At 40.8% G+C, this 12,801-nt stretch overlaps 1 protein-coding gene across 1 annotated transcript in view; it reads left to right on the top strand.

Annotated features, from left to right (window-relative positions):
• Positions 1-2,969: 2,969 nt before the first annotated feature.
• The window catches only part of C6 (complement component 6), a 29,043-nt gene continuing 19,211 nt past the window's right edge, over positions 2,970-12,801 (top strand). The window contains exons 1-6 of the mRNA XM_009324575.1: positions 2,970-3,127; positions 3,903-4,059; positions 6,408-6,552; positions 7,189-7,330; positions 8,185-8,323; positions 10,318-10,518. Of these exons, the coding sequence (XP_009322850.1) occupies positions 2,970-3,127; positions 3,903-4,059; positions 6,408-6,552; positions 7,189-7,330; positions 8,185-8,323; positions 10,318-10,518 (942 nt within the window). The remainder of the gene's footprint in view (positions 3,128-3,902; positions 4,060-6,407; positions 6,553-7,188; positions 7,331-8,184; positions 8,324-10,317; positions 10,519-12,801) is intronic.

The raw sequence follows: 12,801 nt of genomic DNA, 5'->3' as shown, positions 1-12,801 counted from the left end.
GTGAGAACATAGGCTGCTCTCAGAGGGGGGTTAGAGGTTGACTTGGCAGGATAATACGGTTTTTCTGCGTAGGAGGAATTAGATATAGGGTGAAATAGATGGGGTGTGACCTTGTGAAACCCAACTAGAAACGCTACAATCTCAGGCAGAATACTCACTGGATTTCTCTGCTCCCTTTGAGATAACATTTCCCCATTCTTTGAAAAATGATCTTTTTTAAACACATTGCAGCAGAGATGAAGGGATGTTATGTTTTTCTGGAGAAACATTTCTTCTGGAAATAATGAAATTCAGGCCATGGATATGTGCATAGACACTCCCAAAGTCTGAGTGTTGTAAAATGGCATGCATCTGTACACTGACCTCCCTGGGTTGCTCCCAATTTGATTCCAGTGATAGTGCTTTGGTCTTTTGGGAATACTGCACCAGAGCGTGAGACCAGAGACTTCGTAAGGCACAGCACCATATGGGTGTGAAAGCCTGCAGGACCGCAGTCCAGAGGAAGAGCATCTTTTGGTGCTGATGCTTTTCCATGTGAAAATCAGTCCTTGAAGCCCATCAGCTTCAAACAACTGAGTTAAGTTCACATGAACCCCCACCTAAGGATGTAATATGGCTGTACTCATGCTGCCCTCAAGCCCTGACTTTGGTGCGAAGTTGACCAGTGCCAGTCTCCACCTGACATTTCTGTTAATGCTAACTGTGGTGCATGTCTGCTAGCTTGTTATCTGATTATGAATGGCACAGACTGCTTGTAGACTGTGTGAAGCACCCTTTCCTTGTAATCATTTTAAAATATATAAACTCTTTTAGTAACTCCTTGTTTTCCTGTTAATAAAAAATGTAAAAGCAGTTTCTCAGCTAGAAGCTTTTAGCCACCTGTGTTATTCTACTATAAACACTGACTTGCAGCTCACAGCTGTCGTTTGTTTCTACAAGCCTGGGAGAAGCCAGGCAAAGTGCCGTAAATAACCTCAAATGTATTTGGATTTTTGCTTTCTCTGGGAGCCCCTGTTTTGCAGACAGGCATTTTGCCCTGGCCTGGACTCTTGTCTCCTGCTTCCTACTGAAAGCTATAATGAATTATGAGCATGTGCCATCTTACCAGATTCTCACTCTCTTACCTTCAAACTGAGAGCAGAGAGCTTGTGCAGCTCTATCGGGCAGCACAAAGAGACCTGCAGTGCACTGAGCCATTATGGCCTAATGCAAAGGTATTTTTACTCTTCTCAGCTCACGTTGAGTAGCTACATTTGTATGAAGAGCTGTTCCTCTGCAATTCTCTAGAACATGTCTCTCTGGAGGTGCTGGTGGAGAGGCCATTTTGTTCTGACCATTTCTGTCACCTGACCAGATCTGCCTTATTAACGGATAACCAAATCAAACAAAATCTCCAACCTTTCATTTAAGAGACTGCAGCAAACCACGCCAAGGTCACAGCAATCTGCAAAGTTGGCTGACTTTACAGCTACCAGTCTTACAGTAAGTTAATGAGGAAGCTTTTTTGTTGGCTTCAATGCACACAGGTTACAAGACATATGGGGAAGTGTTTTGTGGTTTGTCTGGGGTTTTTTTTTTTCTTTAAAATGTTGAATTAATCTCTCATGAACTTACATTTATATGGCTGTTGATATGCTTCTGAAGTATTGATTGGTTGGAGTTTTGCTTACAGAGGAGAATGCACAGTGTTTTTCTATGTATAGTATAGTGAAGGAATGAACAAAGTAATTGTTCTGAAGGGCTTCATGTCTTTTCTAAGCCAGCACCATTGGTGCAAGGAGCCAGGAACTCGGGTAAGGAAAAGGATATAATACCTGTTCTCCTCTTGGTTCATTGGTAAGACTGCTGATTTCTCTTTCTTCAGTTTTACTATGTTTTGGGTTTGATTATACTTCGGTCTCTCTGAAAGGCTTGTTCATTGATGAATTATTGTGCAAAAAGTGCTCTGAGTTCTCACTACGACAGCTGTGTGAAGAATTACTGCCTTTCTTTACTAAAGGAGGAAGCAATGTTTTGACTTGATGCAATTTCATTTTTCTCAGCAAGGTATAAAAATGATAATAGCATATGTGGCTAAAAACCTAAAATAGAAAACAAGTGCACATTTCATTTCAAACTTTTCAAAATGAAATCTTTTGGAGTATTGTTTTAAAATAAATACTTTGCTTTTAAAATTTCCTGTTGGGTTTTGGTCTTTTTGAAGCAAAACAAAATGATAATGTTCTACTGTAACAGCCTATCAAATTTAGTGTTGATTCAATCTCATGATGAGGGGCAAAAATCTTTGGCATTTTTCAATGAATAAATAGTTTGCCTGGAAAATGTTTTCAAGTTTACTAAGCATTATTACTTCCTAAAGACTGCCTATAACCTTCTGCCTCATCAAATAAAGTTTGATTGACCACTGGAGTAAGAAATAGGCTAGCAGTTTTGTCTTCCGCTGTTGGTAGAAAATTCAGATGAGCTTTGAATAGCGATGGTTTGCAGTTTAGACAAGCTAGTCAAAACTACGAATAGGGTAATAGATGGGTATGCTTACTCTTAAGGTCCTATTTGTTGTTTTACATGTTTTATAGGAAGAACTATCTCATGCTTTTATTCTTATTCCTGGAAAATAATTTTGAGAATAATTCTAAGCAATGAAGAGCAATAGCAGGTCTTTATTTGTCACATTCAAAATTATTTATAAGCAACTTCTTAAATAAGACTAATGTGCAGTCATGATTGTACTCCTGATAAATAAGTGGCCAAAAAAGCCATTGTGACTTCTGGTCCTTAGAGTATTAACTAAAATACTGATAAATGGGTATCACGCATTACTGCCCCTTTCTCCGTACACTGCTTACCAACTTTGTATTGTGAAGCACATTTATAGACTCTGCAAATTAGAAGAGATGTCTCTCTAAGGATACAGGCACAACTGTAAGTGACAGTTTCTTGAGCTTTTGTTACCTGTCCATGTGCTGTAGATGGACACCTTCACTACGGACAAGACTGTGTTAATGCACCTGATCCTGCTGAGCCTGGTGATTGGGAGCAGCCAAGGGTGCTACTGTGAACATTACCCATGGGGGTCATGGTCTGCCTGTTCACAAAGCTGCAATTACGGCACACAGACCAGGCACAGGTAGGGCCAAACTGTCTCACTACTTCTATGTTTCTATTTATTCCCTGAGAAAATACCACTTCTGGGGAGGGGGACCTGTGTCTGAAGCTCCAGCTTCCATAATATGCTGAGAAAAATTGTCATATCCAAGTGTCTACCAGATGAATAGATTGTATTTTAATTACAAGACTTAAAAATTACAAAACCATGTATATAGAGCATTACGGTGCCTCCAAACAAACCTGTATCTGCCAACACACGTAGTGAGGAGAGAACAGCCAGGTCCTGCAATGGCCTTGCCAGCAGTGTACATTGAGCAACCAGCCCCTGTGAGCCCACGGGGCCAGCGCTCAGTGCCCCGCTCCGGGAGCTCTGCCCAGCACAGAGCAACGCCATGGGAGGGGGGAGCTCCAGCGTGGCAAGCCTACATAAAGTTTCTCCCTGTATGATTAATTTTATGACAACAGTTAAAGTCAAATAAAGATTCAGCAGCACCAAATTAGTTACAATTCAGTGGTATACTCTAAACTTGTGAGAAATCCCCTCTTTTCCTCCTGGCTCTTTCTGTAGCTATTGTCTGGGACATTTGAAGTGACATGAATCAAAAAGAATTTCTCTGTAAACTTAAGGTATATTTGGATTTTTCTTTTAATCAACATTCTGCAACTACCTGTAATCTCTCAATTTTTTTTCATTGGACTCAAATAATTTTCTTTATCAGCCTTCACCCACAGTTAGAGAACATCTATGATCTGTCTATGATTCCTTCCTGGCATAACTTGTTAAATTTTTTTAGGCAAATAAGAATGGATGAATATTATAGCCAAAACTTCTGTGACCAGCTGTGCACAAAGCAGGAATCTCGTGCATGTAACCAGCAAACATGTCCTATCAACTGTCAGCTTGGAGACTTTGGCCCTTGGTCAGAATGTGACCCATGTGTTAAAAAACAAGTAGGTAGAAAATGTATTATATGGGTTAAATGCAAGAAATTATGCTTACGAGATGTCTTTGTTTCAGATATTCAACTTTATAGCAATTGATCTGCAAAATGACAGTTTCAGTTAACAAGGGAAACTGGTTATGAATTATAACAGTAGAAGATGGAGAGAACAAGTTAAAATAAGCAGATCAAAACAGAAAGGGGTGATTTAGTAGCGTAAATCCATTTATAAGAACTTGCTTCAAAAGTTCCATTGTCACAATGAAAGATGAGTTTTCCACATAAAGGATAAATTAAGCTGTAGAGTTTGCATGTCTGTTTAAGCAGGAGAAAGTCACAGAATCTTTAGCTTATCCATAGCATTCTATATGCTCTAAAGACAAGAAAAATAGGATCAAATAATCTGTTAAAGAGAGTTAACTGGCAAATCCTAACCAGCACTGTCTAGAAATGCTTGGGCTATATCTTACACTGATAGTCAGGATCAGTTTGAGATTGCTGTTAAGAAGTCCAGAGCACCATTCCCCCAACCTCTGTAGCCTGCATAAAAAACAGATGGATGTGCTTAATATCTGTGGAACAAAATCCCAGGATGGTGTTTTTCCTCTTGGGCTTGTGTCTGTTGACTGACGGTAGACTTAGAGGTGAGATGGCAGAGAGGAAAGAGATGAAAAGTCAGGTTTGAGTGGATTTGACCTAAAGAAATGAAGCCCTGGCAAATGTAAGGTTGTAGGGAGTGGAAGGGAGTGGAGTGCAGATTGTTTGGGGTAGTTATGTGGCTGGTGGGTCTGAGCTTTGAGGCTGACCACAATAGCAGCTCTGAGTTTCTGTGAAGACACAGCCTACAGCTCTCTGAATGTCCTGCTCAGCTTCAGAAATCCATGCCTGAAAAACAATCTTGAAAAGCCTGTCAGAGATCATATGTATATCTTTACATATATGTATAACTTTCTAATGCCTGTGCAGGATGAGGAAGACATGAAGAAGCTGTTCTAGGCGTGAGATGTGAACCACCCTGTGGGGTTCCTGTCCTGCAACTGGCATGGAGAGTATGAGAGCAGAGCAGGGAGAAACAGTAAGAGAGTGGGAGACAGCAAACAAGCGGCAAGAGCTGAAAGGGGGCATTGCTCTCAATTGAACTGATTTTTTTTGTAATCAATATCCTATTAAATGGCTAAATTTTTTACCTATGCATCCATATATAGAAGCATTGTTTATTTTTATTAACTTAAAATATTGATGCAACATATTTGCTGCTTCAAGCAAAAAGGCACTTTTGTGGACTGTGATCCATTTTTCCCTCCAAGCTACAAAGATCACTGCTTGTGACCTTTATAAATATAAACAACCATCAGAATGGAGGACATGACTTCCAAGGTAAGTGTGAAGACTAGTGTAAGCAAGCTCCCAGTGAGCGGGAGGGATGAAGAGGTGGAAGCTCACACAAATAATATAGTGAGTGTTATGGATCCCAAATGGAGTACAAGGAAGGGTTATCTTGAGCTCAAAAGCTTTCAGATGGTGTGGTGTCACTCCTCGCGCTCTCCCTTCATAGTCACTTGGTTACTAGACATCTTCCTGTGGTGTTTGACTCCAGGGTCTGTGTACAGAGAGGGAAGTAACAGAAGTCTGCAAGGAACTGTGCTTTTCCAGTGGGGAAAAATTCTTAGAGCAGGAACTGTTCAGTCACATGCAGACAGGTCTCACCAGCACTCCCTTGAAGTGGAGAGGAAAACATATCTGAAGTGATTTGTCTAGCAGCCTTCAGCTTTGTTATTATGCATGGAAGGTACTGACTTGGGGAAAAAAACCACAGTGAGTTCCAGATTTTGCTCCCAGATCTTCTTTAGTAACAGAAGCTTTCAGGAAAACCATTTCTGTCCTCCCCTGTCATCCAGTGCTCCTCAGACAAGAGGTGCCATGTGTGAGAGCCAAGCCAGCTGGTTTGGGGATGGGATACGTGCCACTGTCAGAGTATTTCTATTTCAATAGAGATGATAAGGAACAGGAAAAATCTCTGTAAGCCTGCTCACACACCATTTCCTACTGGACCTTTAAAACTGAAGATATAGGGACCGAACTTTTGATTCCTCCAGTGATGTAGCCCAGGTTGTCAGGTGTTTAATCATGCATGCTCCATCAGGTCTGTTGAGGCTCTTGGATTTCAGTTCCCTGCCTGCCTTACCTGGGATGATGGCACAGCAGGATGTAAAGACAAAATACCTAGTTATTTCCTTCAGGGGTCTGGTTTTGACAAAGCTTCAGCAGCACTGAGGCATGTGGCTCTGCCTGGGGGGGCACATAGCTACAAAAACAGCTCACGCAAACAACCCTGGTTTTATTTCTTCTGCCTTTCAGTTTCGTGTCCGGACATTCCTGCGACCATCCCAGTTTGGTGGTCAGGCCTGTACTGAGCCACTGGTGGATTCCCGCCCATGCTTCCCAACTAAGCTCTGCAACATAGTGGAAGTTGATTGCAAGAATAAATTTCAGTGTGAAAGTGGTAATGATAATCTTCATTGTGTAACTGCTGCATTATTAGATAGGCAAAAGATGAGACAAAAAAGGTCCAGATGATCCAGATCTTGTATATTCCAGGGAAAAGGAGAAGGGAGAAAAGTCTACTTAAGGATTTCATATGTATTAGTAGCAGCTTATGTTTGCAGTTTCTTCTTTAACTAAAAGTAATTCAAGTGCAATCTCTAGCCTGGGATGTCAGTATGACCATGATAGCTGTACAGTAGCACTGTTCCAATAATATTTCTGTGCACAAATTTTTCATGTACAAACATATCCATAGAGTTTGTCTGAACATAAACTCACACTATTTTATTAAATTTGTGGGTATTTATTGTTTGCTTCAATTTAAATATTCCTGATTAGCCTCAAAATAACTTTATACACATATCCTTTTGCTAAAACTTAAATTAAGCCTTTGCAACTTCAAAGCAATGCAAAACTGACATAACTGAAACAACTGTTTCTTATTGGAATAATCTAGACATTATAGTGCCTCGCTGTTAATTCCTACGGCAAGTTCACACCTTTACTAGGTAAAAAGACAGACTGCCCTTTTCTCCATTCAGATATGATGAATCTTTGCATAAAGTTTCTTGCTGCTGCTGTTTCTCTGGTGCAGGTCGCTGTATTGCAAAAAAATTGGAATGCGATGGAGAAAATGACTGTGGGGACAACTCTGATGAAAGAAATTGTGGAAGGAAAAAGACCGTGTGTAACAAAAAGTTTGAGAGTATCCCGGGTGTGCAGTTAATAGGCAGTGGGTAAGCCACCTTTGCTTATTTTTCATAAACTTGAGAGTGTTATCTCACTAACTTACGTAAGCAAGATAATCCCCAATTAGCATGTAAGAGTATCCCATTAAAACACATAATGTCTCAAATTAAAAGTAACAAGAAATTATAAAAATGCAACCAAACCATCAGGCTAGGACTTGCCTAGCTGCATCTGCCAGTCCTGCTCTGCACTGCTAGTGCACTAGATAAAGAGCTGTCAGGGAGCGCTGCTGCCTGAGTGACCCTTCCTGCCTTACAGCAACCAGAGCATCACGTACTGGCAACTTCCAGCTCAGTTATGCCAAGTACTTCAGAAATTTTGAGGATGTTCCTCTACAGATGTTTGTCTATGATACATTTCACATGATACCACCCATCACCTCTTCCAGGCTACTAATTTAAGCAGTGAAAAACCTAAACACGGGATGCCTGTTCCAGGTAGTCTTGCATTTTTGAATGGAATTTTGAACTCAGTGCACTCTGGTAACATGGTAGAACACTTATGGTAGAAATGGAGAACTGCTTGTTCATTTTCCTAGGTAATTTTTAGGTGTTCCTCTGCTTAAGAGTGACTGTCTTATGTTGACATTGGGATTATCTAGAGGGTTAGGCACTCCTGGTAAGTAGGAAACAGGATTGCTACTACAGCATTTTTCAGGTGAAATCAGTGTGAATGAGAAGTTCTTGTAGAGGAACTTCTTTCAAAGCAGTAACATAACCCAGATGCTCATACAGTTTCATTCAAACCTACAAAATCTTCAGTGCAGCTATATACCACTAAATGTGTCAAGTGTCTATGCCTTTCTGGGATTGTTTAATCTCTGGAAATAATTTTTTGTTAGATTTCACATTCTGGCAAGAGAGAGCCGAGGGCAAGTCCTCGAAAACTCATTCAATGGAGGACAATGCAGAACAGTGAAGCGCAATGAGCCAAGGAAATCGTATCGTATTCCTGCGAACCTGGAGGCTGTCAACTTTCAGGTATTCTCAAGCAGCAACTCCTAGCTGAAAAACCATTGCCATAACCACAGTCCAAGTTATGCGCTCAAGTCTTAGGCAGTAATGTGTGTTTTAGAACAAGATTTCTCAACCTGGTGAAGCCTGGACATGCTTCAGGTGATGTGTGGAAATGGGATAAATTGAGCAGTCTGTTGGCTCTACTCACACCTTTCAGATCTATGTTTACTCACTGCAGCATATATCAGAGTCAACATGATTGATTTGGGCTTCTCTCCTGCTTCTTCCTCATGACTGTGGCCATGTCTTTGTTCTGACTTGGTACCAAGGGCCTTGCTCCTAACCCTGACATAATCTGGCCAGAGGCTCGTTCAAGTCCAAAGCTCATTTCAGCATCACTGCTGTATCCTCGCAGTACCAATGGCTGTCCTAACTTCAGCTTCCTTCTAGTCACCTGCAGCTTTGGGGGACAGTTTCTCCCTGAGCCATTTCAGCTCCTCAGTCATGCCTGCTCCCTGCCCAGCCCCTCTGAAGAGCAGCAAGGAGAGGAGGCAGACACTGAGTCTGGGAGGCAGGAGGACAAGAAGTACACAATCTGGGGAGGAGTCTTGCAGGACAGGCCAAGGACAAAATGAACCTGGCTTGTATTTTATCAAAAATCTGGGAATCACTGATTTTTTACACCTGATATTTTAGACATTTAGACACTGATATTTTAGACGTTTAGACACTGATATTTAGAAAATACTTTGAATACCATGGTTAGGGCACAATATCTGGCTGTGCACATATTGGGAGGCCCTGTCTGAAGCCAATAGATACTGCATTGGGAAGAAAGGAATGAGGGACGTGAAAAAAGCTCAACTAATGGGTGAAATCTGAAATGCTGATTTTTGCCATGAGTGCTGTGAGTTTTTAGTATTACTTTAACAGGAGCAACTGAACAAAGGACACCCTAATATGTTGCATGGAAACTGCAATTGGATTGGCCATGACGTGTAGGTTTTGTCAATAATGGTGAAAAATTACTGTGTGCAGAAATATTCAATGGGGAAAAACAAGCCTTGGTTTGCCCAGGTCTCTTTAAAGCTGTGTGGTTTATTAAGTTAAGGGTTTGTGAATCTCACCTTTGAGAGTGCATCTGTATCTTTTAACATTTAGAGCGGCCTTTGGTATAGAAGAGTCACTAAATCAGGCTTTCTTCTTGGAACCCCAGTGTGTTTTCATACGAAAACATATGAGTTTTTGCAGAATGGAAGTGGATTGGGGGAGTGGACCACCTCACCTCCCAAGGTCCTTAGCAGCCCTATTAATTAAACAAGTCTAGAGGAGGGAAAAAATTAAATCTTTCAAATACCCACAGGGATTTGTCTGAGTTTTGGGAAATGAGTCATTTCTGAACTGATGTTAAAGTTGTCTTCATGCCTTGCACAACAGCACCACTGAGGCTTACCAACTTGATCAGGCAGGTTTGCTCCTGGTTCTGCTCCTGCCTACCCTTAGGACTAATCACACAGTATGGGTGCTAACACTGCAGGTATACTCTAAGAATCTCCTCTGGAAACCTGTTCATTCCTCTATCTGGGAATAAAGAAGGAAGGACAAAAAACATCAAGCTCTTTGCCTTGTACAATATGGAAGCCAGGGGACTGGGACTTAGTCATAGTGTGGACATAGCATGAAGGTCTGAGAATCTTTGAAAATGTGTTGAAACACTTGCTGAAAACTATTCCTAAGCTTTGGGGCATGAGGATGGAGAATTTTAGAAGAAATTGTAACATGTTTGGGGTTTTTTTCTTGTATAAATGCTTATTAGGAAGTCTACTTCTTATCTTGTATTCATCTCACCTATTAACCTTTCTCAGCCTCATCTTTTGTGTTAAGAACACATGCTTACTGCCATGTCTCAAATAATCAGGCATGTTTCTTCCATAAAAAACCCAAGAATTCATTGCTTAATAGGTTTCTGTTTCAGGTTATTATTTGGGCAAATGCATTTTGCTTTACTGAATCTCCAGGTAATAGATGAAGAGGATGATGTAACATCAGATTTTTACAACGATCTAACTCCCCTGAGTGATAGTGCTCATGAAAGTAGTTCATCCACTCATGGCACTCAAAGGTATTCTGGTATCCCATTTTTATTCTCAAGAAAGACACGGGTTAAAGTCACGTCATCTTCCTCTTTCAAGAAAGCCATTGAAGCCTCATATGAAAAGGTAATTGAATGTTGCATCCAATTTCTTCCTTTCATTTGATTTCTGTCTGCTCATTTCAGAACTGAGCTACCAAGGGCTACTTTCCTTATCAAGGCATTGGAATTAAATTAAAAAAACCCACTAGAATTACGCATTAAAAAGTTCCTCTTCTGATACTACAGGATGTTCCTGATTGTAACATACCTTCTGTAATGCAACATGCTTTTCTGTTTTTACTACGGAAATCATAGACTTATTCCACTTAAAAAAGCAAAGATTTGACATAGGTTTGAGATTATCAGATTGGGTAAACCACTCCTTTCCCTGTCCTAGTTATAGATTAAGAAGGCAGAATGCCATGTAGTAACTGTAGCAGACAACTCTAAAAAGAAATGAAGTGCACTCAGGAATGTTATACATATACATGTACTGGGAATTAATCTACATTCATTTTTGATTTGGTAACTAACTTGCATATTGGACTCTCATGGCTGCCAAGATGCTCTTGGTCATAAAGATAATCTCAGAAATAACACATCCACAGAAAATTTTCTGAGAACAGAAAACCTTTTTACCATAAAATTCTGCACCTTTAATGCAGGTGAATACTGTGGGATATAATATTATGTACTTTTAGAATTTAATGACAGTAAAGGATGGGCTATTGTTTGCACTTCTGCATGGAGGAGGCCATAGGACTGACCAAAACTAAGGCCTGTTGAAACCCAGGAGTTCTAATACAATTAGAATGAAACTTTTACAAAAATATCAGTCTTAATATTAAGATTTCCTACGATGGAAGTATACTGCAGGCCTTGCTAACTTGTCCTAATGGTTAAGTAACTTGACTTCTTAAACAGTCCATTACTTCTAGTTTGAATTCAACTATATTGAAGTTCCAGCTACTGGAAACCTGTTGACTTTCATTCCCATGTAGACACCTGTATACAGATCAGGCTGTTCTTTTGTACAACTGGTAAGTTTATTTTGGTGGAATGGTGGCTTCTTATTGGCTTAAACCCACACCATGGAAATGTTAATTTAAATGAAACTTTCATTAGGATGTTCTTTTGGATGTGCGTTGGTTTGCAGCATTGTTGTCATGAAATCCCAGAAACCCACCTGAAATAGCCAATAACTTTGGTGTTGGCTGAAGATGACACAGGTTAAAATCCCCTCTTAGTGGATCCATAGCAGGAGTTTTAACCTGAGTGTTCCTCATGTTGTCTACTGTATCATAGGGGAAGGCTCTATTTTCATCTCTATCTGTATAAATTTTATTTATGTGTGTTTGTAGATAGATGTATACTTACATATGTTTGAGAGACCTATAAACGAATCTGCAATACTTTCTTAAATAGTGAAAACAGAAGTTTGTATAGATCACTTAAAAAGAGGGGGAACTTACCTGGACTTTGGGAGGTCAGACCTATATATTAAACTGTGTGCAGAAGGGTTTCACATGAGCATACCAGGGTCTGTAGAGAGCCCTAGCCCCTTGAAAGGTCATGCATTTTTCCATATTGGCATGGAAGAAATACGAAAACTTGATGTTTTTCAAGTTTGTTTTTGTTTACCAGACACTCTTTTAGCTAAGCTGACTGGTCCTTTAGTATGTCTTCTTGGTTTCTGATCCGTTAATCATAGAATCATAGAAACATACAATAGTTTGGGTTGGAAGGGACCTTTAAAGGTCATCTAGTCCAACCCTCCTGCAATGAGCAGGGACATCTTCAACTAGATCAGGTTGCTCAGAGCCCCATCCAACCTGACCTTGAATGTTTCCAGGGATGGGACATCCACTACCTCACTGGGCAACCTGTGCCAGTGTTTCACCACCCTCAGCATAAAAAATTTCTTCCTTATATCTAGTCTCAACCTACCCTCTGTTAGCTGAAACCCATTACCCCTTGTCCTATTGCAACAGGCCTTACTAAAAGGTCTGTCCCCATCTTTCTTACTGAAAGATGTACTTTAAGTACTTGAAGTCCCCTTTAAGTACTGAACGGATGCAATGAGGTGTCCCCAGAGCCTTCTATTCTCCAGGATGAACAACCCCAACTCTCTCAGCCTCTCCTCGTAGGGGAGGTTCCAGCCCTCTGATCATCTTCATGGCCCTCCTCTGGACCCGCTCCAACAGGTCCGTGTCTTTCTTGTGCTGAGGACTCCAGAGCTGGACTCAATATTCCAGGTGGGGTCTCACCAGAGCGGGGGCAGAATCACCTCCCTCAAACTGCTGGCCACACTTCTTTGGATGCAGCCCAGGATACAGTCGGCCTTGTGGGCTGCGAGCGCCCATTGCCG

Source organism: Pygoscelis adeliae, unplaced genomic scaffold, assembly GCF_000699105.1.
Source record: "Pygoscelis adeliae isolate BGI_AS28 unplaced genomic scaffold, ASM69910v1 Scaffold320, whole genome shotgun sequence".
Taxonomy (NCBI): Eukaryota; Metazoa; Chordata; class Aves; order Sphenisciformes; family Spheniscidae; genus Pygoscelis; species Pygoscelis adeliae.
The sequence above is the reverse complement of the archived record's forward strand: the minus strand, read 5'-3'. Positions and strand labels throughout refer to the sequence as shown.